General features: G+C 37.4%; 1 protein-coding gene across 2 annotated transcripts; it reads left to right on the top strand.

The window, feature by feature from the left end:
• The first annotated feature begins 357 nt into the window (after positions 1–357).
• On the top strand, positions 358–19,755 carry F11 (coagulation factor XI). 2 transcript variants are annotated; one of them, XM_012784874.2, is made up of 15 exons: positions 358–789; positions 1,739–1,794; positions 6,829–6,991; positions 7,914–8,020; positions 8,738–8,897; positions 10,185–10,294; positions 10,642–10,801; positions 11,276–11,385; positions 11,489–11,651; positions 11,740–11,846; positions 15,148–15,316; positions 16,401–16,576; positions 17,167–17,262; positions 17,804–17,943; positions 18,226–19,755. In XM_012784874.2, exons 2-15 carry the CDS (start codon positions 1,740–1,742, stop codon positions 18,385–18,387), a joined length of 1,878 nt encoding a protein of 625 aa, XP_012640328.2. In that variant the 5' UTR covers positions 358–789; position 1,739; the 3' UTR covers positions 18,388–19,755. The 2 variants fall into 2 exon arrangements, with proteins under 2 accessions (XP_012640328.2, XP_012640326.2); XM_012784872.2 differs by having other exon boundaries at positions 358–901.
• The last annotated feature ends 513 nt before the right edge of the window (positions 19,756–20,268 follow it).

Here is a 20,268-nt window from a genome sequence, read left to right as displayed (position 1 = left end):
AAATATTTCACAATCTTTCCTGTCTATAAATTATAATAGGTCCTAACCAGTAGAAGCCTCCCTCCAAGACAAGGATAATTATCCTTCTGGAAATCGACATTTTTTTTTATTATTACTTGTCATGTGACAGCTAGATGTGTCACTTTATAGCTCTCTCCATTTGTGACTTAGTGTCCTAAGTTCTAAATTAAATTAAATCAAAGCTCCATACTTTTCTGTTTCAAAAAAGTTTTAGACTTTCAGTGTTCACAAGTAGAGTAAAAAGAGCTTGGTCCCTTAGAACCAATCACATCTGCGCAGGCCTCTGAGGAGGTAGCATTGTGTAAAGTGCCCTGCTCCTCCCCACAGGAGCAGGGCACTCGTGGTCAGTCTGCACTTTGCTTCCTACCCATCCCTCAGCCCACAGAAGTCTCCTCCCTCCACTGTGCTGCAACTCGACTGGTCCATGTGACTTTCTGTGCTTTCCTTTTAGACCCTGGGATTCAAGTTTGGCCAGAATTAATGGTTAACAGTGGATGTTTGAGAGTGTGGTTGAGTGCAGCCCTGGTGAGCAGGCAGGGGGCCTGGCTGCGGAGGCACAGGCGAACGCAAGTTCTCTAGCTCTCTCTCTCTGTGCATCACTTGTTTGAATATGCAATAAAAAATAATAATCAATTAGATGTATTGAAAAAACAAGCAACTTTTGGGATACATTTCTGATATGCAGAGATTTTAAGGACTTTCACAGATACGTTGTACAAAGAGACAATGTTACACAACATTGGAAACCAGTAAAAGTAAATACTAAAGGTAAGTGAACATTACCTACACAAGCTCATTTAGAGGAAGATGAAAGCCATTTTGGAAGACGAAAACATCCTTATTAAGCATTGCAGCAAATAAGCAAACAAGGTATTTTCAGGTATGGTTTCAAAACAAATATTAATATTTAACATTTCTTTGAAATGCCTTGAAATGTCTTTTTCTACCATGGTAATTTAAAAAAAATTTTGCAATAGAGAATGATTGGTTTTTTAATGGTCTGATTGAATAGAGATGTTCAGTTAATGTCCATTACTAAGAGAAGATGTAGAATGAATTTCCACATCTTTGAGAGGAGATGTGGAGTGAAAGAAGAGTAACAGTTTCTACTCAATAACAAGTATTTTCAAATTAAAAAGACCTTGAAGAACAATATTGAAAAATCAGAGGTCTTGTCTTGCTGATGAGTCAGTGTTTCATAGAATGGTCTGTTCAATGGGGGATAAGTGCGTTTATAGGTGATTAAGATAGTCTATTAATAGATTTGCAGTACATTTTTAAAATAGAATATCTCATAAATAAAAAATCATTCAGAGCTTTTTGATAGATATGGGCATACAGAGGGAGAGATCTCAAAATAGAAAGAAAGGTAATAAATTGGAAAAGGAAACCAGGATGGAAAATTGGGGTGAGGAGAGTAGTTGGATGGTGAAGATGAGAAGGATCTGATTAATCGTGAGCTGGAGGTGGGAGGGCAAGGAGGGCGCGAAGGTTCCCGCTGGTTCAAGCTTCTGCAGATCCATGAAGGTGTTAAGCACTGTACACACAGCTGGGCTGAGGATGTGGGAAACACAAAATTCAACATTATAAGAACCCTGTGAGCATTATTGAATTAACTACTCTCTCCCTCCCTACTTCTTGCAAGTCTCGATGTGAGCAAACTAATTATAAATTTTTATTTTATGTTCTAAAAGCATGCACATTTTTCTCTTTGCAGGATGATTTTATTGTATCAAATGGTACATTTCATTTTATTTGCCTCAGTTTCTAGTGGTAAGTAGAGCTTCATCTTAAGTATGAACTGGAAAGTGCTTGATTTCCTGACCTGTAGATTGGAAAACAAGGGGGCATTAGGACCAGAGGAAACCACACCATGGTCCAAACACATCGGGGAGAATCCACCCCATCCACTTCAGGGAAGGAAATAAAATGGTTTTATTTATTTTCTGCTTAAGGCTCCTGTGGCTTTCAAAGCAGGGAAGGGAACTGAGGTGAAGGATTGCTCACAATAGTAGGAATCTATGTTTATATCTCTTATATCTATACCTGGACCTTCTATCTACATAACTCATTTAAATGGCATATAGGAACAGTATTAAAAAATATCTCGATTTGCCTCATTGATTAGTCAGTTTTCCATAAAGCAGTCAATTCAATGCAACACATACACAATAGCAATTTTGGAGCAAAAAGTGTCTTGTAAATATTCATATATAGTTTATGCATTTCAATAATTTAACCAGTGCTGTTAATTCTCCGCCAAATTGTGTCCACTAAATTTGTTTAAAAATTACTTAACCAATATTCAGTAGGATATATTAGTACAAGTATTATTTAGCCCGATGGTTATTCTTTATTTAAAATGAAAACTTAAGCATCCCTTTAAAAAATAACTTATGTATAATATTACATTTAATTTCTGCTACTATTGCTAGCATTTTAAGCACAGTAAACTCTTTTTTTGGCATATGTGAAAAATGTTAAATCTCAGTAGAGATTTAAAGTAAAATAAATTCCACTTCATGTGTTAAATTGTACAGTTCATAATCTCATTTTTCTTTGTGACAAGATTATTATTTAGTTATTGTTTTCCTTCATTGTCGTTATTTTGAAATTGTCTTGTTGTTTCATTGATAAACATGTCAGTGCTAACTCAGTGGACATATTTTGAACACTAGACCCAACAACTGCATTTACAATCGGCCCTCTGTATCCATGGGCTCTACGTCTATGGATTCAACCAACCTCAGATTGAAAATATTTGGAAAAACATTGCATCTATGTTGAACAAGTACAGAATTTTTCTGGTCATTATTCCTGAAACAATACAGCATAACAACTGTTTACATAGCATTTACATTGTATTAGATATTATAAATCATCCAGAGATGGTTTCAAGTATATGAAGGATGTGCATAGGTTATAGGCAAATACTATGCCATTTTATGAGACACGGGCATCTGTGGATGTTGGTGTCTTCTGCAGGGCCTGGAACCAATCCCTCATGATACTGAGGGATGACTAGATACATATTTATGTCCTTTATATATGCATATGAAACATTTATAAAAACTGGCCACATATAAGGCTCTAAAACAAGTCTTAACAAATTTCCCAGGACTAGAATTATACAGAACATGCTATCCAAACACCATGGATGTGAGCTACAAAATAATAAAAAGACAACTGGAAAATCCTCAAATGCTTAAAAATTAAGTAGACCTTTTAAAATAAATATAAGTCAAAGAATATATCACAATGGGAAATTAGGAAACGAATTGGATTATAATAAAAATATATTAGATCATTAAATATGAAATCTCTGATTTCAAATCAAAAGTGTAGTTTATTATATCTCAAACAAGAAGCAGTACAATTAATCAAAGTACATGCCTAAATTATCAACATAGTTTTGCCATCTTAACAGTAGCTTGTTTATGCCAGCAACACAGAAGTCTGGAGAGTGAGTGGTGATGAAATTGGCAAAGGCATTTTCCAAAGCTTGTTGAGAATTGAATATTTTTCCTTGCAAGAAGTAATCAAAGCCTGGAAGAAGTGGTAGTCAGTTAGTGCAAGGTCTGGTGAATATGGTGGATGACAGAGAGTTTCTAAGTTCAGCTTCTGTAGTTTGAGCAGCATTGTTTGTGTGACATGTGGTCAAGTGTTGTCTTGCAGAAGGATTGGCCTGTCTCTGCTGACCAATCTAAGCTGCTTAATCACAAGCATCCTCAGCATTTCATCCAATTGGTTGCAGTAGACATCTGCTGTCCATAGTTTGACCAGGTTTCATGAAGCTGTAGTGGATAATACCAGCACTGGACTACTGAACAGATACCATTAGCTTTTTTGGATGAATATTCAGTTTTGGAATGTGTTTTGGCATTCATCTTTATCCAACCATGTGCCAAGTGCTTGCACATGTGAAGAATCCATTTTTCATCACTAATAACAATACAGTGTAGAAATGGTTCACCTTTATATTGTGACAGCAAACAAAAGCGAGCTTAGAGATGATTTCTCATCTGATGCTTGTTTAATTCATGCAGTACCCATCTACCCAGCTTCTCTACCTTGCCCACTTGTTTCAAATGGTCCAATATTAGAATAGTACCGTCAAATCTTAATACTGATTCACGCATAGGTTGAGATGGATTCACTTCCACTACAGCTTTCAGCTCATCATTATCCCCCTTGGTCTCAGGTCACTCACATGGCTCATTTTTAAAATTAAAATCATCAAAACAGAACTTCTCAAACTATCAACGTACTGTGCACTCATTAGTCACATCCTTCAGAAACACTTTATTGATATTTGCAGCTATCTGCACTGCATTGGTTCCAGGACAAAACTCATATTTGAAAATAACACAAATTTTTTACTTATCCACAGTTTCACAAAACTTGTTCTAAAAAAATATGAAAAATAATCACAAGCCCAAAAGTGCATTTGAAAGAATGAGGATGTACTTTCACAATAAAAATAAAACTAGAAGTGTCAAAGTGAAATGTCAGAGATATCAACTGTAAAACTTAGTACTTAAGGAAATCAAGACATTTCATACTTAATAACCTTGGGCTGTAGCTAAATCAGTGCTGAGATCAAATATATAGATGTATATTATACTTCAGAATAGAGAAAGAGTAAAAAATAATAATATAAAAATACAGACCAAGAAGGCAGAAAGAGAAGGGAAAATTAAGTGCAAAGAAACTAGAAGGCAGAAAAAAATAAATAGAAGATACCAACTAAATGGAAAACAAACATATATTAGAGGAGGTCAACATAGTCACACTCTCCATCCCATTTTATAAGGTCAGTATATTCTTGATGCCAAAACCCGTCAGGGACATTATGAGAAAGAAAAAAACTTACAGTTCTTTTTTCTCATGAACATATATTCAAATATCCTAAACAAAATATTACCAAACTTAATTCAGCAGTATGTTAAACAAATTAAAGGATGATTATATTATGATATCGTGACTAAGTTGGCTTATTCCAGGAATGAAAAGTTGGTTTAACATTCAAAAGTCAATAGATGTACTACTTTTGGTTATATATCCAAAAGAAGTAAAAGCAGGGACTCAAACAGATGTATCTGTGCACTTCCTTTCATAGCAGCACTATTTACAACAGCCAAAAGGTGAAGCAGCCCATGTGTTTACCAACAGATGAATGGATAAACAAAATGTGGCACATACATACAATGCAATATTATTCAGCCTTAAAAAGGAAGGAAATTCTGACATATGCTACCCTGTATGAATGAATTTTGAAGACATTATGTGAAGTGAAATAAGCCAGTCACATAAGAACAAACACTGTATGATTCCACTTATAAAGTACTTTATATAAAGAGTAGTAAATTTCATGGGGACAGAAATTAGAATAGAGGTACCAGGGTCTGAGTTAGAGGGAGAAGGGAGAGTCAGTATTTAATGGCTACAGAGCTTCAGTTAGGAAAGTTGAAAATTTCCGGAGATGAATGGTATTGATAGTTGGACAGCAATGTAAATAAAAATGGTTGAAATGATGCATGTTATGTTATATATTACCACAATGAAAAGTAAAAATAATTTTAAAAAATCAATATACATAAAAATATTTTATAAAATTCTATTAATGATACAAACCTCTTAATAAACTGGAAATAGAAAGGAATTTTCCTCAGCTATTAAAGGGAATTTTGAACCAACAAAAAATCCAATCCCAAATTCATTAAGAAACCTGATACACAGTAGTGAAGTATCGAAAGCTTTCCCAAGGGGTTGAGATTAAGACAAGAACACCGAGTGTTCTTTCCAGTAAGTATTGTACTTGAATTCCTAATCAGCACAGTAAAGAAAGAAAAAGAAATAAAAGGTAAAAGACTAGAAGGAAAGAAAATTTCATTGGTCACAGATGATATGATTGTGTATTTAGAACAATTCAAAATAACCACCACATAAATTATTTGGGCCAGTAAATTAAATTAGCAAGAAATCTGGATACGATCTCAATATACAAAAACAAGCACTTGCTAGTTCACAAAAACAAGCAGATTTAACCAGTTTTTACTGGTACTAGAAGCTATATTTCCATTTTGAAAATCAGTGTACCTTGTAAAATTAAATGATCCAATTAGTAGGGACATAGTCTAAGAAAATTATCACATATATTAAAATTAGAAAATATATTTGACTTACCAAATAATTAATGTTCTTCTTAAAAGTAATATTTTAATGTAGCGCAATTGCTTTGCCCCAGAGGTGGGGTTTCCACAGTCAATGGGATATTTGGAAGTGACAATAGACTCTCCATGAATGGGAGGTGGCCATATCCATCATTTGGAAGCAACAAAAAGCTTGGGGTGAGGATGTGCTACCACACCCAGGGCCATCAGATGCTATGGAAAATGATCACTCCAGAGCTTTTGTTTCATGTAAGCATAGAGTTTGGACAGAGAGAAGCAGTTGAGAAAGGGAGAAGCAGAAACCCATTGTAGACCTGGCTGGGATGCTAAAAAGTAGCTTTTGCCAATATGGAGCTGAGAAATGATTCAATGACCCACAAAACCTGTCTTGTCTCCAAGAACATCACTCATAATCACGATTCCACTGAAGCCAATGTACCCTTTTGTGATCTTCTTTTCCATTAGAGACTGTTCATCAATAAACTAACATGAAAGTGTTGACTGCCTCGATTTCCAAATTCGGGCATATTTACTGTTAAATAGACCTACTTGCTTTGCCTTTGTGAGATGATTGGCTAATCAGTTATGTGCCCACTAAAATCCAACATAACCCATGCCATGTATTGCATCATAGAATGTGTGACTAAGCTGTTGAAAGATACCTACTTTGAAGGAGGAGACATCACTACAGTTTTTACACCAAGCGCCAAGTACTGCCAAGTAGTCTGCACCTACCATCCAAGATGCTTGTTCTTCACTTATGTGGCTGAGTCACCATTCCAAGACCCTACTGCATGGTAAATGTCTACATAGAGGAAAGAGGTTTTAACAGAAGATTACTATTCATACGTTTCCATCTGCCATTTTATAAAACTGAATGTTAACAACTGGAAAATACATTGTCCTTCAATTGAAATATTAAATATTAGAGAAAAAAATAGTTCTCAGGCAGATTAGGAGGGAATAAATATGCCTCTTAAGAGTGCAGACTTTCCAACCTCTCTTGTGGTCTCAATATTAATGGTACGTTTTCTCTCTTTCTCTCTGCTTTTATGCTTCTTAATATTTTTGATCTTTACTTTTCTATTGGTTATTGATATTTGATATGATTTGAACTGGAACTTCCTTTAGCTGTTTTATCAGAAATAATTAAACATTCATAAAGATAATTTGAAAAAATAATCCAGTACAATGATCTCCTGCTACCACCAAGACTCTGATTTTTGCTTTTCCTACCTATCTATGTATATATGGCTAACCATTTGAAGTAATTTTAAAAATTATGACACTTCACCTCTAAATACTTTGACATGCATTATCCTCCACAAAAGATATAAGAAATTGAACAAGAATTCCTTTATATAGTTTCATTTGTCCCAAGGCAAAATGAAGGATATAAGTACTTACATTATCATTTAAAATGTAACCATTTGAAAATAAAAACATCATTCTTATCTCATGGGCTATTAAAAAACAGGCAGAGTTTTGCTGCTATTTTACCAATGGGTCATAGTTTATGCACTTGTGTTGGTTTCCTGTTAGGAAGGAGCAAATGTGGTCTCTTAAGTGTAAGGATGTTGGAAGGAAAAACAAACTCACAGTGTTGCTAAGAAAGTATTTGTTTGGGCATGAGATAGTTTGTTTCCTTCTTTTTCACTTTCTATGCTGATGTTTAAAGACTCATTATTTTAAAACACAATGTTATCTTTTTAAAAACAGGTTTACTTGTGTCCTGAAAGACAGTGTTACAGAAACACTCCCAAGAGTGAATAGGACAGGAGCAATTTCTGGATATTCTTTCAAGCAATGCTCACATCAAATAAGTGGTAAGATGTCTTGTTAGGATTCATAAATACTAGTTATTGTGATATATGCGTAGAGTTGCATCGAATATAGTTTTATGGCTATGAAACAAAGCTCTGGTCTACGGCCATACCACCCTGAACGCGCCCGATCTAGTCTGATCTCGGAAACAAAGCTCTGCAACGTGGCAATAAACTCCCCTAACAAAGTACTTTTAGTGTAAAATAAAAGCTAGAAAACATGCATGCATGTCCACACCTCCCCACACATTATAGTTCATTAAAGTTTCTGTACCTCATAGAAAGACGTATCTTACTACCTCAGTTCTCATCATTCATATATTTTCTTTCCCCTTCCCAGCTTAAAATTTTACATGAAAGTGTGTATTAAACATATAAATTCAAACCAAAGGGTGCAAATATAAAGGTTGAGGTGACACTTGTCTTAATAGTGAAATAGACATTGGAATTGGTTAATTAATGAATCAATCAGTGAGCTTAGGAGAGGAGAGGCAAGGTCAGAAAATAGAAATGCGAACGTACAAGTCTAAAACTGATGCCGTATAGAAGGACATTGGCATTCTTTTACTGCTCCCATGTGAGAACAGGAATTTCATAGATTAAAATAAAAACAAAGGAAAAATGGGTGAAAAGGAGTAAGGAGGACAGTGGCTGAGATAGAACCATGGCTGTTGCCCCTGGAATCTGGAGAGAGCCCATGATTTCTGCTTTTTTTCCCAGCTTGCAACAAAGACATTTATGTGGACCTAGACATGAAGGGTATAAACTACAACAGCTCTGTTGCCAAGAATGCTCAGGAATGCCAAGAGAGGTGCACAGATGACAGCCACTGTCACTTTTTTACATATGCGACAAGGTGGTTTCCCAGCGTGGAGCATCGGTGAGTGAGCTGCAAGTTAAGTTGAGCCTGAGGATGTTAGAATGGCAAATAAAAAGCAAAGTGATGACTCAGTAAAACTTTTTGTCATCAACTTAATGCCCCCAATTTTTTTAACACCCAAAAGACATTTCTATAATAAAACCTAACAGTTCTCTTCATGAAAAGTACATCTTAAGCCCAATTTGGATGCATTACATTTATGGTAATGAGTCTGTCTTTTAGTGACACTGTTAGAAAAAATGCATACCCTTGATCAATGTCCTAGATAATTACAAAAACTCTACATTTTACATTGTAATTTTGAAACATCTATGCTTTTAAATTTTTGAAAGAGCTACAAGTGGTCTGATTGGCAGTGTCCTTCCTAGCCTAAGTGATGTGATAGCCTAGCCCTATAGAAACAAAAAATAATATATACTCACTCGCTAAACAGCAGTTCCTCATGTATGACAGAATAATTGAAGCTCATGAGAAAAGTTTTATCTTGCTCCATACTGGATTTTGAAATATTTCAGGGATAAAACTGTCATGAAATGATATAAAAATGACCTCTTCTCTAATGACTATATCTGTGTTGGCATCTTTAAAATTTGTAAGGGAAATATATTATCAATTTGTATATTTAAGAATATTTGAGAACATCTAGATTTGCATAGTAAACTACATCTATGTGGAATCCAATGAAACAAGTGAAAAAAGTTCAAATTACTAATATTTGGGTTTTAACATTAGATTTTAACATTCCACTCTCCACAGTCACAAAAATGAGGTGAGTAGAAAGCAAATAAAGCATCAAATATTCATTTCAAAAACAGCAGTGATTAAAAAAAAAAAGCACAACAACCCCTCCCTCCAAATTAGTCATTAGTCTTCCATGGCTTGGCTTTAGCTCAGTTCAGATGACATCTTTTATATCTAAGACTTAGCACACTATGAACCACAAGCCAAGAAAGTAGGGGTTGCTGGGCATTATAAAAAAAGTTAGAGCATTAAAAGTGAGAGGGGCTCGAGAAGCCATCCATTCAGATACTCCTACCCTTCTTGTTGGACCCTCCTCAAGATGTCATTTCACTGATGAAGAAACAAAGTTAGCAAAGTTCACAGGACCACCAGGTACCTGGTGGCGGGGCTAGGACTCCAGCTTAACCACTCGGCCTCTCAGATGGATGCTTCTCAGGGTGTCCCTTCACTGTAATGCTCAAGTGGGAATTTTTTATCATCTCATGTTTTTTCCTCCTTGCAGTTGGAAGAATAAGACATTTTTTTTTCCTTTTTCTTTTCATGCAGTAATATTTGTCTATTGAAGCACACCCAAACAGGGACACCAACCAGAATAACGAAGCTCAGTAAAGTGGAGTCTGGGTTTTCATTGAAGTCCTGTGCACTTTCTAATCTGGGTAACTATCATTTTCTTAAGGTGACAGTTTAACCGCTAAATAGGTACGATGCCAGTGATATGTGCAATACCAACTTAGGATACCGACTTATGCTCACCGATGAAATGGACCCAATGATCTTTTACCTGCCTCATGTGATTGATTTCATTATGTCCTACATAGTTAGAGCTTATTTCTGAGTTTCAGGTTTAACATAATCTCTTCATTTTTTTCTAAATTAAAAATCATTTTAAAGAACTTGGGGTAAGCTTAAATTTTTTAATCTGGAATTTACAAATACTACGACGGGAATTTTCACAATTCTGCTGGTGAACTGATCTCCTGACATCATTCCTTCTGTCGTGCAGCTTGTATTAGGGACATTTTCCCCAGCACGGTGTTTGCAGATAGCAACATCGACAGCGTGGTGGCCCCAGATGTTTTCGTCTGTCGCCGCATTTGTACTCATCATCCCAACTGTTTGTTTTTTACCTTCTTTTCCCAAGAGTGGCCAAAAGAATCGCAAAGGTGAGAAGCTACATTCAAGGGTAATTTGTTGTCTTTTAAAAACAGATGATCAAAATCCATCGTTGACAACTCTGAGTAACTAAAAATTTAATCTAAATGTCTGTGCGGGATGAAAGTTGCAAAGAAGAGATTTCTAGGAAGGATGAAAATACTTAAATCTTTGAGTTTTGTAGGCTGGGAGCATTAAAAGGAAAGAAAGAAAAAAGGAAGACACTAGGCACATTGGCAATAGAGCAAACTCAGAAAATTTTTACAGAACCAGGTGGTTCACTTTTGAAAATTTGTCTACCACCCATGGAAACTGGGGTGTGGCTCAGTGATTCAGGCAGGGTACCTTTCAAAACAGGAAAATCTTTGCCGTTAGGTGGTAAGGTGAGCTAACTTTACAAACTTCTTTATGTGCTGTAAAACTGTTTTTTTTTTCTTTGATATGTTTGATACGATATATTTATATTTCCCTCTTTTTTCTGTTAGAAATCTTTGTCTCCTTAAAACATCTGAGAGTGGATTACCAAGTACACGCTTTACGAAGAGCAAAGCTCTTTCTGGTTTTGGTCTACAAAACTGCAGGCACAGCATCCCAGGTGAACAGCACAAGTACTTTATTCTGAATGAGATGGACAAATCCCGAGGAGGCTGATGAATGCTGAGGTATGTCTCATGTCTGCTATGTGCTTTGCTGTCTAGTGTTCTGCCATTCCTCATTTTACCACGACACTCACTTCTTGGGAGAAGAGCTGGACATTGTCGATGTGAAAGGTCACGAAGCCTGCCAGAAAATGTGCACCAACGCCATCCGCTGCCAGTTTTTTACCTATGCCCCATCTCAAGGATCTTGCAACGAAGGGACGTAAGGCATATTGTGGGTTACGTAGATGCCTCTGTCTCATCTATCTGTGAGGTGCATTGTGTTTATGCCATTTTGTTTCCAACTGTAGGGGCAAATGTTACTTAAAACTTTCCTCCAATGGATCTCCAACTAAAATACTTTACGGGAGAGGAGGCATCTCTGGATATACCCGGAGGTTATGTAAAATGGATAATGGTGAGTATGATGTCATTTGAAAAAAAAAATATGTGAAAGAGTTATTCTATACTGAATAAGTTGTATAGGAGCGCCAATAATAGCCACAGAGGGGAGGAAATTAGTAAAATAATAAATTTAGCAATTTTCTGTTATTTTCACTCCTATCACCCAAGCTGACCATGCTTTAAAGGTAAATATTGGGTCTTGACTAAAGTCTTGATTGCCTACTATGAATTGGATGTGTGTTTTAATCTGACACATTTATACAACTAGCATTTCATGGTGGGATCCAGTCTGAACCAATACTCTTGCATTTGCTTCTTGTTGTCAAGGCCTTAATTTATCTCATTTATTTATCTTATTTTCCTTTATAATCAAAATATCGACCAGCACCCTGGTTAATCAAACTACTCATTTTCTGCTCACTGACTGCTAACTTGGTTTTTAAGTAAAACATAAATATGATCATATATTTGGAAAAAATATGTGTCTGCTCAAGAAATGCTGGAGTATTTTCTTTTCACGGGCGTTCATTCTTGCAGATTCCCTGCAAGAGTTCTGTAGACTTACGGATGTTGGCAAAAGTTAAGGTAACACTTTACGAATTCATAGCAATGATTGTGGTAGGGTGGAAATAAAAAGATTGCCTAGATTATAAAAGACTTATAATAACATAAAAGACTTATAATAACATATAATAACATAAAATAACATAAAAATTACACCAGCAATATTTCCATCCCAGTGGCCAGTTTCTGAGCATAGCAGCAAGAAATGGTTTGTAGGCAAATACAAAATTGTTCTCAAGGACAGAACCCCCAATAGGAAAGAATATGCCATGAATACTCCTCCCTAAATTACCATAGCAACCTATTATAACTTTACTATTTATTGATTTTCATAAAGCTGCATGTTCTTAGACTGTTCATTGCCAAATGGCCAATGGCAGAATGCACTATAAACTTAGGTGCCACTGAGATTGAATGAATCAAATGGAAGTGATACTCACGCTTTGTAGTAGTTTTAGAAGTATAAAAATCATTTGTGTCAGATTATGCACTGTGCCGAGAAGGTGAATCAATCTTAACTTCTGAGAACTTGTTTTGTAGCACATAAAGATGTTTTATTAGATCTAATATTAGTATTCTAAGTCACAAATTATGCCTTCCTAGAGTTCAGAGGGGCTCTCGTGAGAACCTTTGGATGGCTCAAACCTCTTTAAAAAGCCAGTCAATTAAGTTGTATCTCATAATTCTCTGTTTTACTCACAATAAAATTACCTAAGACAAGAAAGAGCATTCAAAATAATTCCGTTGTCTTGTTTCTACTTCTAAGCATTAGAAGGGGCACTCAGCAAATTTTGTTGTTCAGTGATGTTGACAAAACAACATCAGCACTTCCACCGTGATAAATTGCAGACTCCATTGTCCACCCTTCCTTCTTCATTCCGTTCTTCTCTGTTTTGGCCTGTAGGGGTTGCAGAATATATCAGGTGAAGATTGATAGCTGCAGGAGAAAATGTAAGATAAAGGAAAATAAAATCTTCTGTTTTTTCAGTACACCTTCTGAAATAAGAGAATTGGATAACTAGGTTTTACTGCACCATATTGGATGAAATAACACTCTACCATGAAAGGGAACGACTAACAGATATTTATCGTGTCCTGTACTGTCGTGGGTCTAAAATACAACTTCACTTTCTGAAGACAGATAGCAATGCCATTAAAAGAAACATTTCTTAATACAAAATATGATGCTAAACACAGATAATTTCAGCATTTTGTTTAAGCTGAGAAACAAAAGAAAATGAACATTAAGATCTGTGAGGTCTTTATTGAGTTATTTATAACATACCTTAGTTACTACTTCCCTATTAGTTTTCCTGCACTTTGCCCTTATGCTGACTTCCCAGCTGGCAAACTAAAAGAGCTTCCCAGAAATTCTAGAATATAGCTAAGATCTTCAAAAGGGCCTTCCAAAACTAACATCCACCCTATCCACTCTTGAATGAGAACACTCTGCTTAAGCTTCCACTAACACGTAGTGCTCTTTCTTGTCTCAGCTTGCTATGAGCTGTCGTTTCCTTCAAAACTCCTTAACCTGTCCTCTCTTTCTGTTTGAAATCTGCCCCAGAATTATCAACTCATTTTCCAATTGAGGGGGGAAAAAGCCTAGAGAGGTTTTGTTCACACCCATAAAACTAGTGAATGGGCCATCTAGGACTTGACTTTTTCCTAGTGACTCGCCTGCCAACGTTACACTCCTCCCTTAGCTAAGGACACAAGCTTCTCTGACTCTCTGGGCCTGCCCTCTGCAAGTGTGATGTGGGCACATTGGCATCACCCGGGAGCTGAGCTTGTCAGAAAGAATTTCAGCCCCCCACAGACACACTGAATCAGAATTTGCATTTTGCAAACTTCCCAGGTGACCAGTATGTGCATGAAGGCTTGAGGTGCTCTGCTCCAGAACACTGCTGTCCACGAACCCTTCACCCCCACACCATCTGGGTTCTGTGGCAGAACGGGCCAGGCTCCAGCCAGGGGGGTGCCTCTCAGGTTAGACATCCCAAGTAGTAGAAAGAAAGGGGACTGCTGTCCTGTCCGGGGCAGCCAAGAGGAGGAAGAAACAGAGGGATGAGTCTGACTCAAAGTCCATGGTAAGTTCCAACGCTGGCCCAAGAGAACCTCAAACTGTCAACAAAGCCAAAGAGCAGAAGAAGTTCACAAACAGAAGGTCCATCCTGGTTTGGACGTGGATGGGATGGGAGTGACTGGGAGCCAGGGTCGGCCTGAGTTGGGGCATGAGGGAAAAGTTAGACAAGGGCAGCAAACGGAGTGGAAGGAGCCCCTTTGTCTATATAGTGGCAGTCCCCACACTCCGGCAGAGCTGTGCTGAGCTTCACAGCTGGACGTCCTCCTTCACTGGGTCTGAGGTAGGGCTCAAGAATTTGCATTTTTAACAAGTTCCCAGGTGAGGCTGTTGGTCTGGGGGACTGACACTTAACAACCACTGCTTTAAATGAACCGTCAAAGTTACCCTTAGAAGGAGGACAAGAGGCCTCGTAGTGCCAGAGAAGGAGGGCAGCATTCTTTGGGACGTGTGATTACAAAGTGACTCAGTGACTTCCATCTTTACGTGCATGCTTTCTTTTGCCAACTTGACGATCAAGTCCCTGCAACTCCGAGGGTCGTGGAAAACTATTGAATTGAAAGAAGGTTTGAATTGAAGGAAGGTTTTCTTCTTTTTGCTCCTGAAGGAACGTGCTTACTGGTGGCAAAGGAAGATGTAGAAGCCACTCACTGCAATCTTTCTGTTGTAGAATGTACAACCAAGATCAAGCCCAGGATCGTTGGGGGAACCGCGTCTGTTCACGGTGAGTGGCCGTGGCAGGTAACTCTCCACGTCACGTCGCCCACACAGAGACACCTGTGCGGAGGCTCCATCATTGGGAACCAGTGGATATTAACGGCCGCTCACTGTTTCTATGGGTCAGTACCACCGCCGTTTTTATTAGTTCATCATCCTCATACCCATACACGATCTATTACTAGCATATTAGTAAATAAATACTTTTAAATTTTAAATTATCCTATTTGCTATTAATAAATTAATTTCCTATTAATTCATTTATTTCTTTAGTTCAGGGGATGGGGGAAGCAGAAAAAGGAAGAGCCACTCCTGGTCTGCCAGCACCAGAGTAGGTGCAGGAACGTGGTTGTTTGCGTACTGTTCCACTTTCCCGCTCAAGTGCATGAACAGCCTCAGGGGCTTGCTTGTTATTTCTTTTTAGAAATATCACCTTCCTTGCATTATTCTGCACATTGGGTCCAGAACTAAACTCACAGAGAATTTCCCATTCTCTGACTCCTATGTCCCATACTGTCTCTCTCTCTCTCTCTCGCTCTGTATGTGTATAAATACAGAAAGGGTTCATTATGTATCCTCAAATTGAATTTCCCACTTAGATCACTTTCAATATTGGTCAAACATAAAGGCTCTCCAGCTGGGGAAACACACGTATCCCAGGGATTTTAGTTGGCCAGACTTCTTCTTTGCCATTTTATACCCTCTGAGTTGTTTCTGGACACAGTTTTGTGTATTTGCTTTAGTTTGTATTTTTAATCACTATGTGGCACACTCATAACTCGAGGATACACTTGAGATCAATAGTTCCATTTACCTTTTATGGATGGGAAAATGGAGTACCAGGAAGTCCAAGTGAATTTCTCAGGGTTACAGCTAGCTGATGGCAGGGTGGAACTAAACCTCATACTGTTCATGTGTGTGTGTGTGTGTGTGTGTGTGTGTGTGTGTGTGTGTGTTTCTGTGTGTGTGTTGGAGAGTAAAAAGAAACATTCATTTATTTTCTTTGTTTAATATAAAGTAAATACTAGCTCAGGATCTTCTTTATAAGGCAGCTGAAAAAGTCTTAAGATGAAATCACTTTTCCCATCTAAAAGCCCACAACTGGCAGAAAATATTAGTAAGAACCAGTTAAGTAGCTGTACAGCTCAAAACGTTTCGAATGACTTAGGAAAGACAATTTCTTTCCCTCTACTGTCTGTTCCTTAGGCTAGAGTCACCTAAACTTTTGCGTGTGTATAGTGGCATTTTAAATCAATCTGAAATAAAAGAGGATACACCTTTCTTTGGGGTTCAAGAAATAATAGTTCATGACCAATATAAAACAGCAGAAGGCGGGTATGATATTGCCTTGTTGAAACTGGAAACAGCGATGAATTACACAGGTATGTGGAATTTTAATTCGAAAGTTACCTAGAATGGTGACCTGGAGAAAAATGTTTAACCCTACCAGATTCATGGCCTGACCCTCCCAATCTCCATGGTTGTCATGGGAGGGCCTGGGAAGCCGGCTGTTCAATCTGTTAAGGCCGAAGCTCTTTCCTTATTGAAACTTAATTTTGGAAGATGGGTGAGGAGATAAGGTTTCTTTAGGCTTCTGCAGGTGTGTGTGAGTGCCATAATTTTATAGACTATTGGAATGCTAAAGATAATTTAGTCTAACATCTCCCTTTTAGGGATGAAGGACTGAAGGTGGGAGTGATGGAGCCCTTTGCACTGGGCGCCAGGGCTAGTGAGCGTGAAGGACCAGTGGGGAGGGTGTGGCTTCTCCCTCCAGACTCTCACCCTGGGGCATGTGATAGGTGATGCTGAGCATGAGAGATGAAAATACATGACAATAAGGCAAAAAAAAAAAACCCAAAAATAATAAAATTTTTTAAAAATACAATCAGTGTAAAGTGAAAGAAGAAAATCTCTTCTGGAAAAGAAGACATATTTTGCTTCTGATAACTAAACTATGATTTTTAAAATTTAGATTCTCAGCGACCCATATGCCTACCTTCCAAAGGAGATAGACATGTAACATACACGGACTGCTGGGTGACTGGATGGGGGTACAGAAAATTAAGAGGTAAAAAATGATGTTTTTATATATGCTCCATCCTACAAGCAAAGAACTTAACCTTTTCTGCTCTGTCAAGTCATAGAGCTAAAATGCAAGTAAAATCACACTACCCAATTGCAGGGAGTGTATTAATAAAGATATAAAGACAAAAAGCACTCCAGTGAGGATGGTACCACCCCTGTATGACTAGAAATTTTAAATATGACTAAATCTCTTTAAAGATTCATTTTGCTTAATGAAATTTAGTAAGGAACTTAGAAGTTTTCAGTAAATGTTCTAGCCTGTTATCCAATTACTTTCTCTGAGAAGTAATTCCAGTTAGAATCATAATTAATTTTTGACTTAATTAACATTTACACAATGGTGCATGCAATAGTGGGAATGACATCATCTTTACACTTGAATTATAAAAGGTCTGAGAGGGAAACCTAATATTTTTTCTTTCCAGATACTTACATAGGTACAATTTTGATTTTAAGTATATACATTCATATTTACATATATAACATATAGTTATTCCACTAACCAAAACCAAAATTTTTTTCAGACAAAGTACAAAACACCCTCCAGAAAGCCAGTATACCCTTAGTGGCAAATGAAGAATGCCAGATGAGATACAGAAGGCACAAAATAACCAATAAGATGATCTGTGCCGGCTACAAGGAAGGGGGGAAGGATGCTTGTAAGGTAACAATGTTCTCCACCAACTGAATATGTTCAAATTGGAATGTTTAATGTGTTTAAAAAGCAGTCTTCTGCCAACCAGCAGAGAACACAGAGTATTTGTTTAACTTCTTCTGAAATCTAAAATGGATAGGCTGGCTAAATGAAAAAAAAAAGCAATCAGGTTCTTTGAAGTGCATCAAAGAGCCAGGGCAACATTTAGGGGAAATCACTGAGCAAAATGTATTTTAGCTGGGAAGCATCTGAACTGATCTGTGCTCCTTGCTTTTTCTCCACTTGCCACAGGGAGACTCGGGGGGCCCCCTGTCCTGCAAACACGACGAGATCTGGCAGTTGGTGGGCATCACCAGCTGGGGCGAAGGCTGCGCTCAAAGGGAGCGGCCAGGTGTTTACACCAACGTGGTCGAGTACGTGGACTGGATTTTGGAGAAAACTCAAGCAACGTGAATGCGTTCCCAGGAGCCATTTGACTCCCTGAGGGTCGAACCAGATCATTCCCTGGAAGAGGTTTTGAGCTCGCTGAGGAAGACACTGTGTCTTCCTGCTTCCCACTCAGTAACAAACAGCAGGGGCTTGGTATTTGTGAGAAAATACCAAAAGAAAGCAAACTGTCATTTTCAAAACTCCCTTTCTATGACAATCGTGGTTTGTTTTCAGCGTCCAGTCCCTCACTTTTTTGATCACACTTTTCCTGAGCCTAGGAAACACTAAAAGGTGATATTTTTGAAGATTAGTATGTAGGCAGATGTACCAGAAAAGAATCAAATAGTGGCACCAAAGGATCCAGTAGAACTGCTAAAAGAAACCACTATGAAAAGATTTATTCAAGGAAAAACGGGAACTGGAAGACACAGGGACAAGGACAGCCATCATCAATTTGCAAAAACCTTCACTCTGCCTCTGTGAACACATTTCTTCTGTAAAGGAAGGATTTGAGTGAATTCGATGGTTTTCAGAATAGTCAGGGATTCTTGTCATTTTGAGTTTTAATATATGTTTTTTCAAATCAGTTTAGATAGACAAGCTAAGGGTGAATGTGAGTAAAGACACCAGAATTTCTATATGGGAGTGGATCATGAGCAGCAATTTACCTGGAATCGGCACTTCAGGGGACCCCTCCTAAAGATGCATTTGCCTAGAAAACTGTGCATAGATTGCACCTTTATTTGGAGTGGTTTGGTGGGGGGGGAAGGCTGATGAAGTTAGAGAAACAAGCTGAAATCTGCCTAAGACAAGCTGCCTCTATGAGGTGGCTTTATAAAGAGTGAGATAGTAAATGTATTGGACAAAAATCAATGTAAATAGCATATATACTGCAGAGAAAAAAAAAACAATTTGGGAACAAATGGATGGTTATAGTAAAGTTTTTAGCATCTTCAAGCAGCTCCCTGTATTCTAAGTACTGGAATTTTTTTTCTTTAGTGCAAATATTTTCCCAGTTATTGTTCTGATGGAATGCAATAACCTAGAATTTGAATGTCTACAAATAGTTTACAATGTGCATCAATAACTGTACAATTCACACCCAATATGAAAAATATTTATTGAATGCAATGATGTGATAGTGGCACACTAAGCTTTGGGGATAGATATATCCCTAGCTTCATGAAGCTCACAGTCTAGTTAGCATGAACAACAAAATAATTACACAAAATATTTAATTTCAAGCTGAAATGAGTGGGATGCACAGGGTTTTATGAGATGAAAACAAGGGCATCTTGGGCAGGCTCAAAGATTGGGATCAAAAGGAGGTTTCCCTGAGGAAGACAACATGAGAAGAACAACAAAACAAATAAAACAAAACTGTCCGCTAAACGTCTAGATGACTGCTATCGTATAATGGGGCCAGATGCAAAATACTGATAGATTCAAGCAAAACTGGAATTGAAAATTGAGGTGCCTTCAAGATTGCCAAACAGTATTATTATCTTAGTATCTATTTCTTACTTCAATAATCTGTAGGCAACACTTCACATTAAATAGAAAGGTTAGGATGTATTTCTGATAAGAAGAGATCTTTTTGTGAAGTCTTTCCTAGGAAGTACAGTATTTGAGAAAAACACAAATTTTAGCTTTCTAATATTTAACTGGGTATAATGTCTTAATTTTTAAACAGCTAGATTATGCTTTTGATTCATAAATGAAAACCCTATAAGAAGACATAAAATATACAATGAGAAGATCCCCTACCCCATACCAAAGATTACATATTCTGCACACCACTTAGCACTTTTCTCACTTAACTTTCTGTCTAGGGATATTTCTATGGGTACAGAGAGGGCTTCCTCTGTCTTGGGGGCATTTCTGATTGGTACAGAGAGGGCTTCC

This window comes from Microcebus murinus, chromosome 15 (assembly GCF_040939455.1).
Source record: "Microcebus murinus isolate Inina chromosome 15, M.murinus_Inina_mat1.0, whole genome shotgun sequence".
In the NCBI taxonomy this organism is placed as follows: domain Eukaryota; kingdom Metazoa; phylum Chordata; class Mammalia; order Primates; family Cheirogaleidae; genus Microcebus; species Microcebus murinus.
Note: the sequence above shows the minus strand (reverse complement) of the source record. Positions and strands in the feature narration are given on the sequence as shown.

Bases quoted from the DNA above. Each gene is read 5' to 3' on its own strand.
- F11 (XM_012784874.2), top strand. From the start codon at position 1,740: ATGATTTTATTGTATCAAATGGTACATTTCATTTTATTTGCCTCAGTT. The intron at 8,898-10,184 runs GTGAGTGAGCTG...CTTTTCATGCAG, and splicing joins TTTCCCAGCGTGGAGCATCG to TAATATTTGTCTATTGAAGC. The intron at 10,802-11,275 runs GTGAGAAGCTAC...TTTTTCTGTTAG, and splicing joins TGGCCAAAAGAATCGCAAAG to AAATCTTTGTCTCCTTAAAA.